General features: G+C 39.6%; 1 protein-coding gene across 3 annotated transcripts in view; it reads left to right on the top strand.

Moving 5' to 3' along the window:
* Window positions 1-19,017, top strand: part of DERA (deoxyribose-phosphate aldolase) — a 43,072-nt gene that overhangs the window by 11,627 nt on the left and 12,428 nt on the right. For 2 of the 3 annotated variants that reach the window (XM_062491581.1, XM_062491580.1), the window contains exon 6: window positions 6,035-6,163. The exons of the other annotated variant lie outside the window; for it this stretch is intronic. In XM_062491581.1, coding sequence (XP_062347565.1) covers window positions 6,035-6,163 — 129 coding nt within the window. The remainder of the gene's footprint in view (window positions 1-6,034; window positions 6,164-19,017) is intronic. 3 annotated transcript variants of the gene reach the window in all.

Below are 19,017 nucleotides of genomic sequence, written 5' to 3'. Positions count from 1 at the left end.
CTCAGAGCAGCTTATAATGTGGAGCTCTGAGCTGAATAAAAACTATTTAATCAATTTATGGCAAAGAGTTGTATTTTTTTTGAGAGGAATGCTGTTGAACATTGTGTCAGGCTGGGCAGACAAAATGACATTGTGGTTTGAAAATTCAGGTCTATCCCCTCTGTGCCTTTAGAGGAATTTGTGTACAGCATTAAAAAAAATAGCAAGTAAAGCCTAATTATTTGAAGAGTTTTGTTAGAAAGCCCAAGGGGCTGCTAATGTAGATGATACCTTTTCAAATATACGTGTTTCAGTTCTTGATGAAAACAGGTATTTTGGTTGTTTTCTTTTTCCTGAAAGTTGAGGGTACAAATTGACTGTTCATATTATTATTGATGTTCTGGCGTCTGTAGACTACCACTAATTAGTAAGAACAATAATGCTGAAGATGGTTTTTTCTCTAATTGCATCCTTAATGTACTGTGAATGGCTTGCCTTAAGTGCTGACAGTGCTCCTATAACTAATCTCCATGTGAAGGTAGACAAATCATTGTCTTGGAATGAATTTTCCATTTAGCTGTATAATGCAGTGCCATAATATCCTATTTGCTTGGAAGATTTTATAATGGACCCCTGGTACCTGCCTTTATTTAAGGAAATAACAGAAACCATGGTAATAGATCATGTTTTTTGGTTTCCTTTCAATTAAAGAGTTGAACCAAAACCCCACATATTTCTGCACCTGTGTCTTCAGGATTGGCTTCCTTGCTGTAATATCTTGGTCACTTTGCAGTATTTTCAGTCTCCATACTTTTGGCCTTAGTTAATTAAGGATTATATGAAGGAGAACTCGGAGGAGAAATCCAGGGCTTGGATTCAGAGAGAGAGTTTGGATCCTGACTGAAAAGAGCTGGACATATGTTGTCAGCTTTCTCTGCATGGGAGATGAATTGCTCTTTGTGGTCACAAATTACAAGGGAGGAGTGCACAGACACAGCAGTGATGTCTGTGATATAAAGCTGTCAGTTTACTAAATAAGTAAATTAGGTATGCCTTTTAATTTGATATGCATATTCTTTCACCCAGAGATGAAGTCATGACAAGGTTGAAAGCCACCCTTATTTTGGCATGGCTTATATTTTTTTTTGTTTCACTGATGGCAGAATTCAAATTATTTCCAAATGATTTCTTAAGTTTATTCATGAATCTGAATCTGTTTGTGGCACGTGTTTACATGATCTCAGGAAAAAAAAGATACTTCAGGAATGGAATTTGCTTGCCCTAGAGATGCCACAAGATGAAATATTGCAATGTTTAACTTTCCTATTAGGAAAAAAAAAAAAAGTATTGCATTAGGTGATCTGGATATTTTGCTGAAAGTCTAGTGTTCTATCTTCCTGTTTAGCTTTCAATAGATATGTTACCTGTGTGATTAGGGATAACACAGAAGAATCTATAAAATACTTTTAAGACATCTAGAAGAAGGGATGAAGGTGGATTTTTTAGGCTAAATCCCTACATTACATAAAATTAAGTAGTGCAGCACCTGTGCCTGTGTTTAAGGCACTTCATCAACTGAAGCTGCCTTGCAGTTCTATTATAACTTATCCTAATAGTAATAATAACAATAATAATATTAAACAACTTATGGGTATTTTCTTATGCTGATACTCTTCACTACTTCAGAACATATTGGAAAAAAAAAAAATCTGTGTGGTAGAGTGCTTTATCTCACTGTTCATTTTTAGCTTCTCTTGTAGCCTGTGCAGTAATTGGGGTCACCACAATAGAATAGTGCTGCTTTGTGATTTGCTTCAAAGGCTTGTTTGGTTATTAAATATTTTAGTGTATGTCCAATTATGTCAAGTTATTTTCAAGCAGTTCTTGAATATTGCTGGAGCTCTTTATGACACTCAGAATGTATTTTCCAGATCTTTGTGAAGTAATTGTTAAGATCTTTTAAATAATGCTGAATATGAAAGCAGCCTTATTGGACAGCTAAATTACATCAGAAAATAACATTAAATGAGATAGAAATTTGTGAACTTACATAGCTTTTATAACCTTTTAGCTTTTAAAGCAATACTACTTTAAAGTAGTTAACTAAAGTAGTTTAGTCTTGTATTACTTGACAAAGTATGGATTAAACATAAATTATCAATTTGAATACTTCCTTTAGACACAGAATGTGGAGTCTTTATGTAAGGAGTGCTCAAGTTGACCAACAAACTGTTGAAATAGACTGGATCTATTTATTATTTTTCCTTTTTCCCCCCGTTGTCAGTATGTGCTGTACCTCCTGAAGCTGTGTGGGGTGCAGTGGTGTTAGTGCTGGTTCCACAGCTGCTGCCAAACACGTGCACACGTGGCCCTCCGTGACTTCAGGAGCATTGCCATTCCATCATTTGCTCTGTGGCACTTGAGTTTTCCTGTAAGAAAAGGGGAAAAAAAAGCCCCAGTTACACTCTGAGGAATTTGAGCATGGCTGCATCCATAGTATAACCTCATCATGAAAAATGCTCTTTTCTCCTGCTGATTTTTCAGATGTGAGTTTGGAGTTGTCCTGTTTTAGGGCAAATCTGGGAGGCTTCAATCAAGGCCTGGGACTTTATAAACAACTCGGGCAAAGCACAGTCCCTGCTCCAGAGCCTGGGAGAAGCCTGCACACATTGTTCAGGGAGGTTGTATTGAAAGCTGGATTTAGCATTTCTGGATGTGCTGCACAATTTCTGCCTGCTGTTGTCAGCAGCAGCTCGGGCTCCTGGAGCCCAGCTCTGTTCCCAGCTCCAGTGGGGATGTGGCTGCAGCAGGACTGAGGGACTTGTGTTGTGCTGACAGCCTCATGCTGCTCATTTTGGTAACAAACCTGCCATAAACAATGCCCCACACGGGGGGCTCCAGCTCATCACAATCACCTTGATCTTTTTCTAACACAAATCAAAACATCTTCTCATCTCAGTTTTTTTTTTTTTTTCATTGTGACTGATGAGGTAAAGACACCAAATAAATGGAATTGTTTTTTAAAGAAGTGATTTTACCGCCACATTTTTCCGTATTTCACTGTCCCATAAAAAAAATTAGGCAGTAATTTTTTTCCTCCTTTAATATTTTAATTTTCTTTGTAGGACATTTATTTTGTGATTTGTTTAGGACTAATGTATTACACCAAAGTAACAGACCATCTAGACAATCTAGTGCAGATTGCAGCCAGCAGAAATTATCAGGGATGTTTGTTTGGAAAGTGTATAGGGGAAGGAACATATATTCTTTGCTGTATTTAATAGCTGCTGAAATTAAATATAAATATACATAAAAATATGCATATAAATATGCATATAAATATACATATAAATATACATATACGATAACACATAAATATTTACAATGTCACAAAAATTACAATAAAGCTTACAACTCTTGTGTTTTATAATATGGAATTAAAACCAGAGCTATGAAATAATTTTTTTTTCATACAAAGTTTGAATTTTTCTGTCTTGTATAAATGCATCTAGTAAAAGCAGATCTAAAGTTCATGAAAGCTGTCAGGTATCTCATGTGGTGCAAAGCAGAAGAGTTCTTATGTCACATCCATTTTAACAGCTAGGTCAGTGGAGCTGCTGCTGACTATATTAGTGAGCTGCTGGCTCCAGGTATATTCCAGGTATAGGTTGACTTGCTTTGGGTTTTTGTTTTTGTTTTGGTTTTTTTTTTGTTTTTTGTGGGTTTATTGGCTTGGGTTTTCTTGGCTTTTTTGGTTTTTAGATTTAGACTGCTTTTAGAATGGATAATACTGCTGCTTTGTTTAATATACTAGAGAGTACTGGCCATTTGCTTTGTGAGCTTTTTCTTTGTTTTCAGGAGTCAAAAAAGAAAGTCTCTTGGAGCCTCTTCATGGTGTTCTCAGCTCACAGTTGAAGATACACCTGCAGGGTTTCCTGCCATAGAGTTTTGTACCCAAAAGCTTTGTGCCAGTGCTGCTGACCAGACATGCTGTGTGTGCTGTGGCATGCTGGTGTTCTGCACAGGTCACAGATATTCCTGCATTGGGAGCACCCACCTTTGATCCTGCTGCTGTTCACCTTGATGGAACTGAGTCCTTAAGTGCTGGACTTTTTGGCAGTATTGACTGTCCCACTTCTTGAAGCCCAGCACTCCTTGAAAAACACTGAGTACATTTTGAAGTGTCACTAACTGCACCCATACTTTAGACACTTGCCCAAGATTTTTAGGGTAATCCTGTTTTTTGTGCCTTGATTTAAATCTGACCAAGTACTGAAATTTTTCCTTTTATTTTTGAAAGGCGTGGGAGTTTTTACACTTGTTCTGTATCAAAGCAGTTCCAGCTTGCACTGGGACCGGGATGCTCTGGTGAAATTGCATTTCAATCTGTGCTTTCACAGTGGGATTGACAATGCCCTGTGAATGTCAGCTATGCCTGCAATAATCAGTCTGTGAATAAAGACCAACATTTCTTACCTACACACCTGCCCCATCAAAGTGTGCCCGCTTTTCCTGCACCCCAGCTGACCTGAGAGACACGGAGGGCTGAGGATCCCGAGCTGCTCCTGTCCATGGGGTGATGTGTGCTGGCAGGCAGTGAGCCTGCTCAAACGAGCTTGATGCTAATGGTGTGTAAAAACACCTTCCAAATGCGAGGGGGGGTGCTGGAGCTGCAGTGCCAGGGAACAACAGCTGTGAGCATGGCATTTCTTTTCGTGGAGTCCAACCTAAGTGTACATTTTGTTGTTTTTATGTTGACATTTTTGGTGGCGTACCTCAAAGGTAGGGAAAACTTTTTCCTCTTGTTGCTGAAACTAGAAGAAGAAGAAGAAAGCTGCTTTCTCTGGGTTTTCAAAAGCTTCAGGAAAGAGTCACTCCACAAAAAGAGATTTTGTTTGGATCTAACATGAGCAGGGTTATTAAATGCACAAAAAAAAAAAAGAAAAGAAAAAAATAGCACAGGTCCTTTGTGTTTCCTTTTTGAGCCTCGATTTGATGTAGGTTTCTGGAGCATCACCAATTGATCAATAAAACATGTTAGACTGCATGCTAGTACTGATTAATTCACACCTTTGGTACACACTGAGAAACAAGGTGAAGCCTGGTGTCTATAAAGGGACTTGCTAAGTGCATCAGCCAGTTGTCAGCTAATGTGTGCAGCATGTCTCAGAGGGGCAGCCCAGCAATCCCAGCCCTGGACACCCTGTGTGCCATGGCATCAGCCAGGTGAGAGCCCTGCCACAGCTGCCAAACCCTGCCCTGCTTCCAGGTCTCACTTAAGGGCTGAGGGGGAAAGAAATCTCGTATTGCTGAAAAAGAAAAAATTAAAAAGAGTCATTATAGCCTGGACTGTTTTAGCAAGACCTATTTAAAGCTGTATCTTAGCCTTCTGTCAAGGAACTTTTTGATTATGTGTTTGAAGGTTGAGTCCAGTTTGTTAAAAGGACCTTCTTGCAAAGCATCCTGTTTGCTTATTTTGCATTTTAGGTTTTTTTTTTAAATTCACGATCCAGAAATGGTGACCATGCACTGTAAGAGCTGCTGTTCTCCCCACACTGGAGCAATCTTAAACATCCCCAAGTGGCCAACTTCTGACAGCAGTGCTTTATTAATTTCTAGCTCTTTTAGTCTCCCTGTGTGTAAACTTTTGTGGGAGCACTGTTGAATTTTGCCAGGAGGGGTGGGAGGATTTCACTGGCCAGGTGCAGAGGAAAACACACAGCTCTGAGTTCTGATTCAATGCACTGCCATATTTATTGCTGGAAAAGCTGGTTTAAGATCAGTCTTTACTACTATAGCATTTTTAACTCCTGGTGTCTTCCTTGGGTATTTCATACATTTGTAGTTTAGACATTAATAGCTATTAAGTAAAGTCTGAAATTGCACGGCATTGTTAACGACCTGCAGTAATTTATTGAACTTACAAAACTTAAGTTCCTGACTGCTACGACTAATTATAAGATAGGAAATTAATCCAGAAGTGGAAATGATGGCCACCCTTGAAAAATCTCTCTCTCAGGCAATTTAAATCATTTGCACATGCTTTTATCCCCAGGGCTCTACGAGGAGATCCGTCTGTGCCGTGCAGCCTGTGGAGAAGCTCACATGAAAACAATCCTGGCTACAGGTGAACTGGGCTCCCTTGCCAATGTCTACAAGGCCAGTATGATAGCTATGATGGCAGGTAAATGCACCTGGTTCTCCTTCCTGAGCTAACAATGTCTTTGATATACTATTTACGAGGCTTAAAAAATTCCAGTCGTGGAAGTTTGGTTTTGGTTTTGTTGAAAAAAGTTGTGTAGCAATTACTGAAGGTGGAGTAATGAAATGTCACTTGTTCTGTGTCACCTATAAAAAAGAAATCTGCATGAAATGTTGAGTAAGAAACTGTTGCATGGCAAGGGTTGTAGGAACGAGTGAAACTCCTTGTCAGACATCTGATGTATCAGAATATTTAATAAAGGCATTTGGGGCAGACACACTGATGGAGGCAGCTGTGGTGACCTACAGGATGCTGGTGGGTGTCTCACAACCTTGTTTGAGATACAAGGGGAGCTTCCCTATGAAGATCCATGCCAAAAGCTCTCAGTTTTGGTTTGTGATCCCTTTTAGCAGCTGATGAAAACACCCTTCCAGTGATCAGGATGGAGTTTCCAGGGGCTGTTCATACTTTGCAGGTGTTGCATTTTTGCCTTGCTTAGCACCCGTTTGATCCCGGATTTTCAGCAGTGTGTTTTCTCTGCAGCTTTGGGTCTGTGCTGGTACAACTTTTCCTAGTTGAAACAGGATTACAGTTCTGTGTTTTAGTGCTGTGTTGGAGATGAAAATTGGGAATTGGCTTCCAGGCATTTGCTTATCCCACTGTGCTTGAAAGAGGGCTCCTCGAGTTTATTTCTAGAAGTGTAAAAATATCCTAAGAACCACTTGGGTTAGTCCATCTTCTAAACTTCCCCTCACTTTTTGTGTTGATTTTTTTCCCCTTTTTTTTTTTTCTTCTGACTTGAAATTCTTACTTTAAAGCAAGAAAAACGTAATCAAGTGCCTTGTCAGTATTTAAATAAATATTCAGCTTGCTGCTGACCTCACTGTTGCCATACACAATTCTGTGCTTCTCTGATTCAAGTGGAATGGAGAGCATTTCAGGCTTCTAACAAGCCCAGCTACAATGTCAATTAGTATCATTAGACACAGAGGATCACTATTATGCCAGTAAATATTGCTTTTTAATTAGAAGAGGTGTAAGAAATACACATTTCCTCTTATTTAAACTGATGCAGTAATCATGATGATCACTTTTTGTAGCACTGAGTAGTGGGAAATTGAGTTTGCAAAGCATTTTGCCATTTTCAGAGTTTTGCTGCTGTAGTTTTTTTGAAATACAGCAGATGGCTCTATTGTTAATGATTTTCCTTGCCTAGTTATTCACTTTACGAGATACTTACCCATCTGAATATATCCAGTAATCTCCTTATTTCAATCTTTTTCTTTTTCTTTGTGGGTAGGCATAAAAATAAGAATTTATTTGCTTTCTACATACATCCACTGAGGGCCAGGCTTTCAGACTCCAACTTGTCAGAACTGCAGAGAGCCTCGAATTCCAGTCGAATTTTATTTGTGTCATTTTAGGGGGAAAGTGAATCCATAGTATAGTGAACTGAAAAACTGGCTTTAGAAGTTTTTGCTGCCTCTGGCCAGTTCCTCCTGTCCTTTACAGCAAAATACAGTTCAGCTGTGCTCTTAGAAGTGCTTCTCATGTGTCATTGTAAGCTGAGTTTTCAAAGAATTAAAGTTGAAAATCATTCCAGAAAAGGGTTAACTATTTTGCTGTAGGGGTTTTTATTGGTTAGCAGTGTTTTAGGGTTTTGTTTTCTTTTCTTTTTTTTTTTTTAAATGGTCACAGCCTCAGTAATCTGGTTCACAGCCTTGCTTTGCATGCAGTTGTATCAGTGTAACTGGGGATGTGCAGTCCTTGAAGTGTTCTCACTTCACTATCCATGATGCCAGCCCATAATGTGGGGAGCACAGAATCCTGGGGTTACTGATGTTTGCCTTGGTGAGCATGCACACATTCACCAAGCTCTTGAAGCACAAAGCCACCAGAGGTATAATGTATATAATTTAACTACTTACTATGCATAATATTCATATAATTGCATCTTGGGGTGAAAACCAGGACAAATTGATATTATATATATTTAATTATATATAATATGAGTTAGTATATTATATATATACTGGTGGAACTGGTGGCTCCTGACCCCTGTTGTCTCTGAAATAATTCTCCATGGCTTCTTTTTCTTCCTTCCCCAGTACAGTCCATAAAGAGAAACACATCAGAATGGGAGGAGGCACACAGGTATCTTAAATTCTTTTAACCATGCTTTTATCAACTTGACTGACATGCCATAAATTCTTCTGGAATATTTAAGGAGCTATTTCTGAGTGAAAGAGGCTGACATCCCTCTGAGGACAGTGAGTCACCTGGCAAGAATGATCTCTGCAGTGCTGAGGAGGACAGGGTGGCAGGGAGCTCTGGAGCAGTGGCTCTGTCCCCCTGCCAAAGGAGCACCCTGATTTTGGGAGGATGACTGAGGCAAATGCCTAGCACTGAATCAGGGAATTTGGGGTCATTGGTTTGGAGCATCCACTGCCATTTCTTGTGCTTCCTCAAGTCCTGGGGGTGATTGAAGTGCATGAGCTTCTCAAGAAAACTGACTGCGTTTTTGACTCTGCTCTGGGGACAGAATGTAATTCGTGGTGTTCAGTGCCTGGTGCATCCTTGTGCAGGTCAAGTCCATTTCTACAGGAGGCACTCACGTCTCTGCCTGAGGAGTCTCTTGGAATAAACAGTCCTAAGGAACACAGAGGGGTGCCTCACTACCCCATATTAGTTGTAACTATTAAAGAATTTTCAAGAAGAAATTTCTCAATTTCTTCTCGAGAACATTCAAAAAAGAACTCAAGAAAGAGTTCTTGTACATAATATGAGAGGTGGTCCATTTTTAAACATCTGTTTCTTGACACAAACATCAGAAACAGGCAAGAAAGGCCGATGAGGAAGGGAAAGATGAACTTGCAGTGGGAAAGGACTACTTCAGTAAAGCTGTTGATGACTTAATTGCATATTTTGTTCATATATAAGATTTTTATTCTGGAGAGCCGTATTACCTAATTACAAGTCTCTGTTGTACTGTATAACAATTCATAATCTTTGAGATATGCAGACTAGGAAGGAGGTGGAGGAAGTGATTAAGTAAAGGTACTTTGAAAGTGAAAACTTGTTCTGTGTCATTTTAACTGTGAAAACTTCTCCTTTTACAACACACTTTGGGAAACTGAGGGGGCACAGCAGTGACAAGTTAAAGACACTTGTTTTCTTTGTATATATCTAAACAAGTACCTGTGTAAAGAAAGGAAAGAGTGATGTATGTTCTTCTGCAGCTCTACTGATGTATGGCCTTTAAACAATTTTTTCATACGTCGTTAAGCAATTAGTCTAATAAGTGGTGTGTGGAGACACAATGTAGACATTGAATTCAGGAAGGGAATGAGCTAGTGCTAAAACAAACCAACTTCTAGAGTCTCTAGCACTTTATAGAAAAATCCTCCAAGAAGTAGCAGAAGGTGTCTGAAGCAATAATAATTGGCGTCTAGAAGGGGAAAATTAAAACACATTGAATATGTGAGCAGAAATGGTTTTAGATCCTTTGATGTTGTTCATTCCAAAGTGAACAGAAATAACATAGCCAAACAGTGAGGAAAAGCTTTGTGTTGCAGTTCACAGGAGACAGAGATGGTTTGGAGCATCACAAAATAATGCCTGGCTACACAAAGCTTTTACCTCAGTTCTAAATCGGATTTTTATCCTAGGGTTAATAGTAGGGAAGACAAACTGTAAGATGTCAATAGCTGTTGTTGTTCTGAGCACTTTCTTGCACAGATTTGTTCTGAGCAGGGTTATGTGGTGTGGCTGCATGAACCAAAACTTCTGCCAAGTGACTGTTTCTTGAAAAATGAGAGACCAAGGAAACCAAACTAGTAAAATTGACTGAAAAGCAAGGCATGCTTTGCTCAAATGCAACTAACATAGGGAACAAGACTACTGAATAAGTAATAATATTTGGCACTTAGTACTTCATGTCTTCAAACACGTAGCTGACATTATCAGAGTAAATCTTAAAATTGCCTTGTGAAATATGAGACAAAGATAATAACAGACAAAGCAAAAGTCAAACTGAGACCTGGTGTGAGTTTCTGGCTTTAATTCTCATGCTCAATCCAAAAATCAAGGGTCCCCCCTTGGCAGCATGTGAGTTGTGTTATGTGTTGGTTTAATTGTACCTACAACCTCAGCTGTGATTTTACAAAGTCAGTCAGTTATGAGAGCCCAGAACATTTGCAAATGAAAGGCAAACCAAGAGAGGAGGCTTGGTAAGGCATAAACAGAATTTCCCTTTGTGTCTTGTTTCACGTGCCTGAAATACAGCCACCAGCGTTGAGTTTAAGGAGTGTCTGCAAAGGGTTCCCTCTACCTGTCAAACATCCATGGCAATCAGGGGCAGTGTGTGTCCGTCTTCTCCTGGAAGCAACTCCTCTCTGTGGATGTGATCTGTCTCTGGAATCTCTCCAGGGTGACAGATGATGCTCAGCTCTGCTCTGCAGGTCCACTATGGGGCTGGGGGAAGTCAGGGAGCCCTTACTCTTAGGAGGGTGTGGGAAGAGTGTTCAGCACTGCCTGGCATCTTAAGGAGTTAATCTGGGCAGTGATTATTGCTGTGGAATTTTATCGCTTCCCTGCCTGCTGCAGCAGAAGTTCTGCATTTTGCACAGTCTGCGGTTGTTCTGTGTCTTTGAAGCTCTTGTTAGCATCACTGAAAGTTTAGTGCAGAGAACAAGCTCAAAATGCACTGTGGAAAACCAAGATGCAGTCTGCCTCAAAGTTTTGAATGATATCATGGACTAACAAAGCTTTGGAATTAAGTGTAAAATCAAAAAATCAGCCTAAAAGAGGTTGGAACAGAAACAAGTGGCTTCATTTGTTCTGGTACAGAATGGGGAGAAATAAAAAAAGCCAGCAGTATGAAAATGCAGATAACAGCATGTTCAGTGAGGCACTACAAGGATGCTCCTTTAAATGAGGTAATTGCCTACAAGCTTAACAGTGATACTGCAGCTAATCACTAGAAATAATGTAGGTGTGATAGATAAGCTTGGAGTTGAAAAGTTCCGACAATGCAACCACGATATCCTCGGGTCTGAATTGCTGATGAGAGGCCGTACAAAGACTAGAAGCAAAAAAGAAAAAAAAAAAACAAAAAACAGGGTAATGTGCAATGACTTAAAAATCTTTCTGGAACTCAGTAATATGTGTGTAGGGAATCAGAAGTGAAGGAATAGAAAGTGTTTGAGACAGGCTGGGGCAGGCTCTCATGAAAAGCCTTTCCAGTTGAGTCAACAGAACTCTGCATGGGTAAGTAGAGGACAGAAGTAACACTCTAGAGAAACAAAGATATTGGAGGAAAAATAAAGATACAAAGAGCCTGTGAAGTAAGAACAGAGTTGGAGTGCGCACAGTGAAGCCTCATTTGTTTGTTAAAAAGCCAGACGTGTGTGCAATGGCACATTTTGTTATGCATTTATTTATGTGCTTGCTGAAGTGTGTGCCTGCCCACACAGCCATATCCGAGGGGACATCTTTATTTGGGGCCATTCATATTTGTCAGAGCAGGATGCCTGGCAACTCTGCTAATTTTGTTCTGGTCTGTTCTATTAATGGTATTCTCCTGTAATCAGAAAATAAGAATATAGGGCCTCCAATGAAGTCAAAGAAGAAATACCAGGGTAAAACTGTGTAAAACTTGTCAGGTCTGTACCTGTTTGTTTGATTTTGTGTGACCCACACCACCACCACCACCACCACCTGACTTGCTCCCTCCACCATCTCCCCTTACAAATGGAAGCAGTGCTATTTCCAAGCGCTTCTCCCCAGAAGAACACCGAGTCAGGAAGCCAGGAGATGGGTTTGAGGCTGCAGAATGGCTTCCAGCATATCATCACTTTTGACAGCTCTTCTTGCCTCTCTGGTTTGCTGTGTGCAAAATTAACATTTGCTTGCTTTATAGGACCTCTGCGAGGCTTAGTAAATTAAGATTTAAACAGAAATATGTTCCTCTCGTTAGAAGGCAGAAATCTTTTTGTGCCTGTGCATGAAGATGGAATACTCTTGGTCAGGATTCAGATTGGGAAATGGAGCAAGGGAAGGTCTGGGCATTTTGTGGTGGGAGCTGTGGTTTCCTGGCACAGCCAGCCCTGGGAGTGACAGTGCTGGTGGGAGCAGGCAGGAGCAGCAGGGAGTGCTCAGCTTCCCTCCCTTGCTCCAGCTGTTCTCGCTGCACTCTGCCCAAAATGTTCTTGCAAACGGGAGAGTTCTGCTGTGCTCCCTGCGCTCCTGTTCTGTCCTGCTGTGCTGCTCTCCCTGCGCTGAGCAGAGCGGGACTGCAGAGGGGCCAGCAGTGCGACAGCTCCTTCCACATCCCAGCCTTGCCCTCCTCTCTCACGAGAAGGCTTGGAACGCTCATTTCTGCTTCCTGACTTTTCAGGATGGGTGTATTCTTTGTGCTTCACCCTTTGGGGCAGGCTGTGGAATAGCAGGTTGCAGTGAGCAGGCAGGTACTGACCCTGCCGGGAGGGACCAGCCTTCTTCTGGCAAATCATCCCCAGTGCCTGAACAGCACTTCCCTCCTGCTCCCACTCAGCATCTTCCCAAAGCGTGGTAATTAAGGAATATCGAAATGGTATCCTTTCAATTTATATACATTTATAAATTTATAACTGGTGCAGAGAGCTGAGAAAGCGCCCCTGTTGGGTTAATTTTCCCCATGAATGAAACCTTGTTTCTATGTTAAATAACTTGTTAGAGCTTGAGTTAAAACTTCTGAAGTTTCGTATCACCTCAGAATCAGAAATCGTTGCACAGTGAATAGTTCCAGTCAAAACAGGGCTTCCTGGCAAAAAACTTTGCATCTGTGAAGCTCTGGTATTGAAGGTAATGGTTTGAGAGAATGCAATTTTAAAACATGGAAATATTATGCAAAATCGATAGATGTATTGGGTACTATTTATTTCTTTGATATTTTCAGGTTGGGATTTTTAATTCTGTCAGCAGCAGGTGTTAAATTCTACTAAACCAGTGAAAAATAGAAATAAATATTTAATTTACTGTACCTATCAATTATATAAAATTGGCTTATGAAATATTAAAGTATCTCTTAAGAGATTGCAAGTAGGAACGTTAGGTAGAAAATACAGTTCCTTAACAGAAGCCTAATATAGATGTGGAAATAAATTAAGTGTGATTTTAGGGTTGTAGGTCCTGGGTTTTGTTTTTTTGGTTTTTTTTGTTTGTTTGTTTGTTTGTTTGTTGGGTTTTTTTTGTTTTTTTGGTTGCTTTTTAGGGTATCGAGGCTGTGGCTCTGCCTGCCTAATTTGAAGACATATGCTCATGGCAGCAGCAATGTGGATTTAGACTCCTGAAGAGAAATATCTTGAGTGGAAAAAAACATCAGGAATATGTGATCTTGAATATCATTAGGTTATTTTAAAAAACTGTGGATACTCACTTGAATTTAATCATAATTTAATCAGGGAAACATAAGTAAAATACCAGTTGAGCCATTAAAAGTGGGACAAAACCAAGGATTTTCCCATAAGGGTGGCATGAATTATTTCCTTCCCTGTATGTTAAAACCCACTGATATCAGTATAAAGACATCCATGAGCCTGTATCAAATCATGTCCTGATGGTGCTGGTGCTGCATTTTGAAGTGTTCCATCAGGACGTGCAGGGAGGCACTGAGTACCCCAGTGACTGCACGAACACCTTCCTCACTGAGCTGCACGGGACTGCTCAAATGCAAATGCTTTTATCATAGAATGTACTCATGTCAACAGTGTTTGCAGACAGACTCTTCCAGCTTGCCTCTGTGGTTGCTTGAAGAGTTTTTGATGAGTTATACAAGGAACTTAAATTTCCTTGGCAGGAACCTGGAGGAATTTGGAGTCTGTCTCCCAGCCTTTCTGTGTTCCTCTTGTTGTTATAGCTCAGATTGTATTGGGGAGAAATTGGAAAGAATGGAAAATATTCCCTTCTCTGATACTAGACTTTGGAATTTCATCCTCTGGGAAATGTTCCTGATTTGTGGGTTTTTTGTTTTTTTTTTTTTTTTTTTTTTTTCACAATTCCTTTTCAGAAACTGTAGCTTTGAAATCTAGCATCTCTCAGATAAGACAATTAAAGACTTTTGCTGTACTTTATAGTTACTAAAGACAATAGCTTTCCCAGAGGTGTCTGTTGTAGTCCTCCTTCTGAGGGAATTTTTCAAAGACTAAATTGACAGCAAAGGCCATAGTCTTCATGGCAAGTCAACAGGGATCTGACATCTGATTGTCTTTTGTGCCTTTGATGGTTCTTTTCCTGCCAGCATTTGGGCTATGAAGTGATTTCCCTGCAGTGTGCGACTGTGGCTGATTTCTAAAGTTGAGTTCTCCCTAAATCTGAGATGTAGAAAAGATTCCTCCTTGGTGATACCAGGAGCTCTTGTGGAGTAGAACACCTTCTCTCCATTACCTTTGCAGTCGTGTTGCCAGTCCAGTGTCCAATTTACCAGCCCATCCCAAACATCACAGGAGTGAAGGAGTGAAATGTTGTAGGTTGTCACAAAGATCTGTTCGTTCATGTCTGATGGGCCAAAAGGGAAACAAGGGATGAGGTTCTATATTCCATGCATCACACGGGGCTTAAGTTATGGAATACAAAGTTGTGAGTCATGTATCTTGAAAAACCTCCTTCTTCCCACTAGTCCTGGAAAGTGACCCTGTGGAGAACTCAAAGGAAGCACAAAAAAGAAAAACAAACAAACAAACAAAAACAAAAACAAAAAAAAACAACGAAACAAAAATAAAACCCAACAAGCCAGAACTCATCAATGGAGCTTTGGCTCAGAGCTGACCCCAGGGTGTGGAAACAGCTTGCTGGGGTATGATGGACAGAGAGGGATGCTGTGTTTCTTGGCAGTCCTAGTCCCCAGGGAGAGGAGGGGTGGCATTTTTCAGCTGGTTCTCTGCCACCATGACACCATACAATAAAAGGCAAGAAGAGAGCATGTGAGTGAATAAAATGGTACTTTTAGAGAAAGCACAGAAGCAGAGTTCACAGAGGACATGTTTTGTTGCTATTCACTTGATCCCAAAGTTCTGACAGCTGAAGAGCAGAGGGACAGGAACTAGAAGAATTCTTGGGATTCTGTAGGATTCTGGCTGTTTTAAAAACTATTTTCATTGTCTGCCCCTACATTTCTGAATTTTATAGCAGAGTATCTACCTGAACTCCTGATATGTGCAAAGAGACAGACACAGCAGGAAAATGTTGCCATGAATACTTTGTAGGGACCACTTAGTCCTTCCAGAAATATCAGGCTACATAATCCAAGGGATATTTTAATTCTGTAATTCTCATATTTCAGTGAATAAAAAGTGAATCCTCCGTTCTACTTCTGTAATGCGGTCTATAAAATATTGTCTGGAAATCCAGAAACGCTGTCCTGTTATGAAACTGTAATGTCCTGAAGCACAGCAGTTTCACCATCAGTTGTGTTTTCTAGGATGACTCCTCTCGTGCAAAATTGGATGTTGGTAATCCTGATTCCAGCCTCTGTGCTCTCTGTTGATAACTAACTGGTTAGGTTTGTGTTGTAATCAGGCACTGTGCTTGCAACTGCTCTGGATCTCAGCAAATCCAGCTTGGTTGTGGACTCTGTGCCATTGCCAGTGCCTGGGTTAGAATTACTGCTCAGATTTAAACTGAGTGTGTCCAGAGAGCACTGCAGAAATGCTTGTTTTTCCCCTCGAAGTAAAACAAAAATATCCTAGTAAAATAAGCAGAGCTACTCCATGCCCTTGAACAACTTCTTGGTGAGTTCATTTGGAGGCACTTACTTGTATTATGAAGTAAGAACTGAAGCTGGGAGAGAAACTCAAGAAGAAAGTAATATATTTTTCTTCTAAAATATTGAGGAGATTGAGTGAAAAAAAATCATAGTTAGAGGTAAAGAGAAGCTTTTCTGTTTGAAGTGTTCCTGTGCCTTTTTTACTGTCTCAAGAACACAGTTTTGGAGTGAAGCATGGGAACATGCAGAGCACTTTGTCATCTAAGTATAAAAGTTCTGCAGATGAGGACAAATAATTATTAATCAATAACACCACTGTATTTTGGTGCTCCTTCCTGTTTAATCAGTGTCTTGTTTGTGAAAGACAGAAGCAGGAGAGATCTGATATTTTTAGTGGGGGATTTTTGTATGGTGGAAGGCAAAGGAAAGATAAGAGCAGCATCAGTTAAAGTCAGAAGGAGGCAACTAATGTGGCTTTTGAGGTATCAGTGATGCATTTTGGATTATTCATGGCAGTGACTCCTCTATGGCTTGTAAGTTTTCTGTGTTTTCATTTGCTAAATTAGGTGGGACATCACATAAAGAATAGTCAGTGAAATGTAGAAAGATTGAGATCATCACAATCATGCAAAGCTTTTAGATGCCTTTCCACAAAATGTGGGTAGCTACAGCACTGATGTTTTTGTTAATTTACTAGTGAAAAATTTAAAAAGACCTGTTTACTTTTTAATAAAAAGGAAATATATAAATTGGCTGAGTGTTCCTAATGTTACTTACAGCTGCCATTGAGCAGATGTTAGGGATTCTTAGTGGTAGGCTAGACCAAAATAAGTTTTATGAATAAACAAACAATTTCTTTTTACTACCAACTCTTTCAGGCTGATTCTCTCCCAGATTCACTGTGAATGGCTTTTTGAAGTCTCCTCATAAATAATTACCTTTCTTGTGGCACTTTTTCCCAGGCACTTGGATTTTAATTACAGTGATGAACTGTTTAATAAGTTGTTAAATAATTTTATCTTTTCAGAAGTGAATCCATTTTCTATTTCTCTTTGACTTCATCAGTTCCTGGGACTTTAATCCTTTTAATTCTTGCTAATTCACTTTATAAATTCATGCTGGAGAAGTAAACAGCATGCAGCAGCATCGTGTTCTTTTGAACTCTGTGCACGTACACCCACCTCAGCTTGCTGGTTATCAATGGTCTCCTGTTACTAGCAACCATTTTGTTTCACTCAGTCATTTGGATCACAGCAAGTATGAAAAGATAAGTAATTAAATGGAGACAATGTGTTTTTGCTTTGGGCTAATGTCTGGGGGCCTCAAAGCCCTCCGCAGAAGTGAATACGGTGCTTAGTTCAGAGATAAGGGATGTGGAACACTGCTGCACTTCACCCCAGAACAGCTTCTTCCAATGTAAATACTTATCAGACACCTTTGGGTGTGATTTGGTGTTGGGAACTGCTGAACACTGAGTTCCTCATCGCTTTCTTTGCAGTTTGTGCCAGAAGGAGAGGTGCAGGCAGGGTGCTTGTGCCTCTGCACTTTGGCACTGACAGCTTGTTAGAGTGGAAACACAATCACAGGGTGATTTATGCAGGGGCTTTGATTGAAGAGCTCTGGGAATCAGGGGTACAAACCCAAATCTGACTCCCACATGGATTTGAGATGGACATGTTTTTATTATTACCCTTTTTGTTATATATATATAATGAATAATTTTCATTAAGCTATTATTTATATTCGATATCTATACTACTTATATACTCTATTTATACTATTTATATACTGTAACTATTAAATTATCATTTAATAAATAAATTATCAATATAACTAATAACAATTATTAAATTTATTATAATTATCATTAACAAATATAATTATGAACCCCATATTGTTCTATTGTATACATTGATCTTATCCAAGCATGAATTCTTGTAGTTTTCATCAGGTCCCCCAAACATCCTTTCTCATGATTCTTATTACAATTAAAGGACAATTATATTCAGCTACCAAACAATCATTTAATTTACAATTATATCATTTATGACATGATGATTACACAGGTGCAATTTCACCTGATCTAACTCATTCCCAGTTCCAGTTCCCTTTCCCAGCCCTACCAGACCCAACCTTTCTTTCCACCCCCTGAATCTACAATTCCCATGATTTTAGGAGCATTTTAACCCTGTGCTATCAAGCTCAGTAGAACACAGGGGATGTTCTGCTTGACCATCTCTGCTTGTGAACATCTGAGTGAGGAAGCCATTGGCACCACAGTGAGGCTCTGAAATATTGCTGCAAATTTTACATGGGTTCTTTTTCCTTTAAGAAAGATATAAAATGCACTGCCTCAGTGAGTAGTGACATGTAATAATTTGCCACTAAATACTTATGAGGATATGTATAGATATATATATATATGTATCTAGCACAAAGAGAGTTTGGTATGCAATTTCTTTGATTCACACTATTTCAGTGAAAACACTTTGGAATGCCAAAGTTCAAAATGATAATATATATTCGGTGTAAGTTTTTAAAAATGTAAAATGTATATATGAAATGCATATTTGAAGACTGGAGTATCACCTTTGTTTTGCCAGTGGACTGGTGAAATCAGCACTTCTCTATCAGTTTCAATATTTTTATTTTTAGACCAAAACCCATGCAGTTCTTTTGGTTTGAGTTGCTCACCATAACTGCAGTCTGTGGTATGAGCAGCACACAGGTTGTTGACCAAGGGAGATGGAGAAACAATCCCCATGTGTATTAAATACCTTTTTATGAGTTGCTCCCTATTTGTGATGGTGCTTACTGGTCTTTTTTATTTCCTTCATTCAAGTGGTGCTCAGTAGATGTTATACCAGAAAAAGCCTGTCTGAATTTATCAGCAACACACCTTCATAAATCATCCCTTTGAAATAAAATTGTTAGTTTTGCCATGTAAGCATTGTTAATAATGCAATGGGAGGAAAAAAAGGATTTCTTAAAAAACCAGAAGTGTCTTTCCCTGGCTGCCAGCAGAGAGGTGCCCCCTGCTTGGAATGTGGCTGCACAGTCAGGGGTTTTGGTTGTTTTCTTCATTGAAGGAAGC

The sequence above is a fragment of the Cinclus cinclus genome, chromosome 4 (assembly GCF_963662255.1).
Source record: "Cinclus cinclus chromosome 4, bCinCin1.1, whole genome shotgun sequence".
Lineage (NCBI taxonomy): Eukaryota > Metazoa > Chordata > Aves > Passeriformes > Cinclidae > Cinclus > Cinclus cinclus.
The sequence above is the reverse complement of the archived record's forward strand: the minus strand, read 5'-3'. Positions and strand labels throughout refer to the sequence as shown.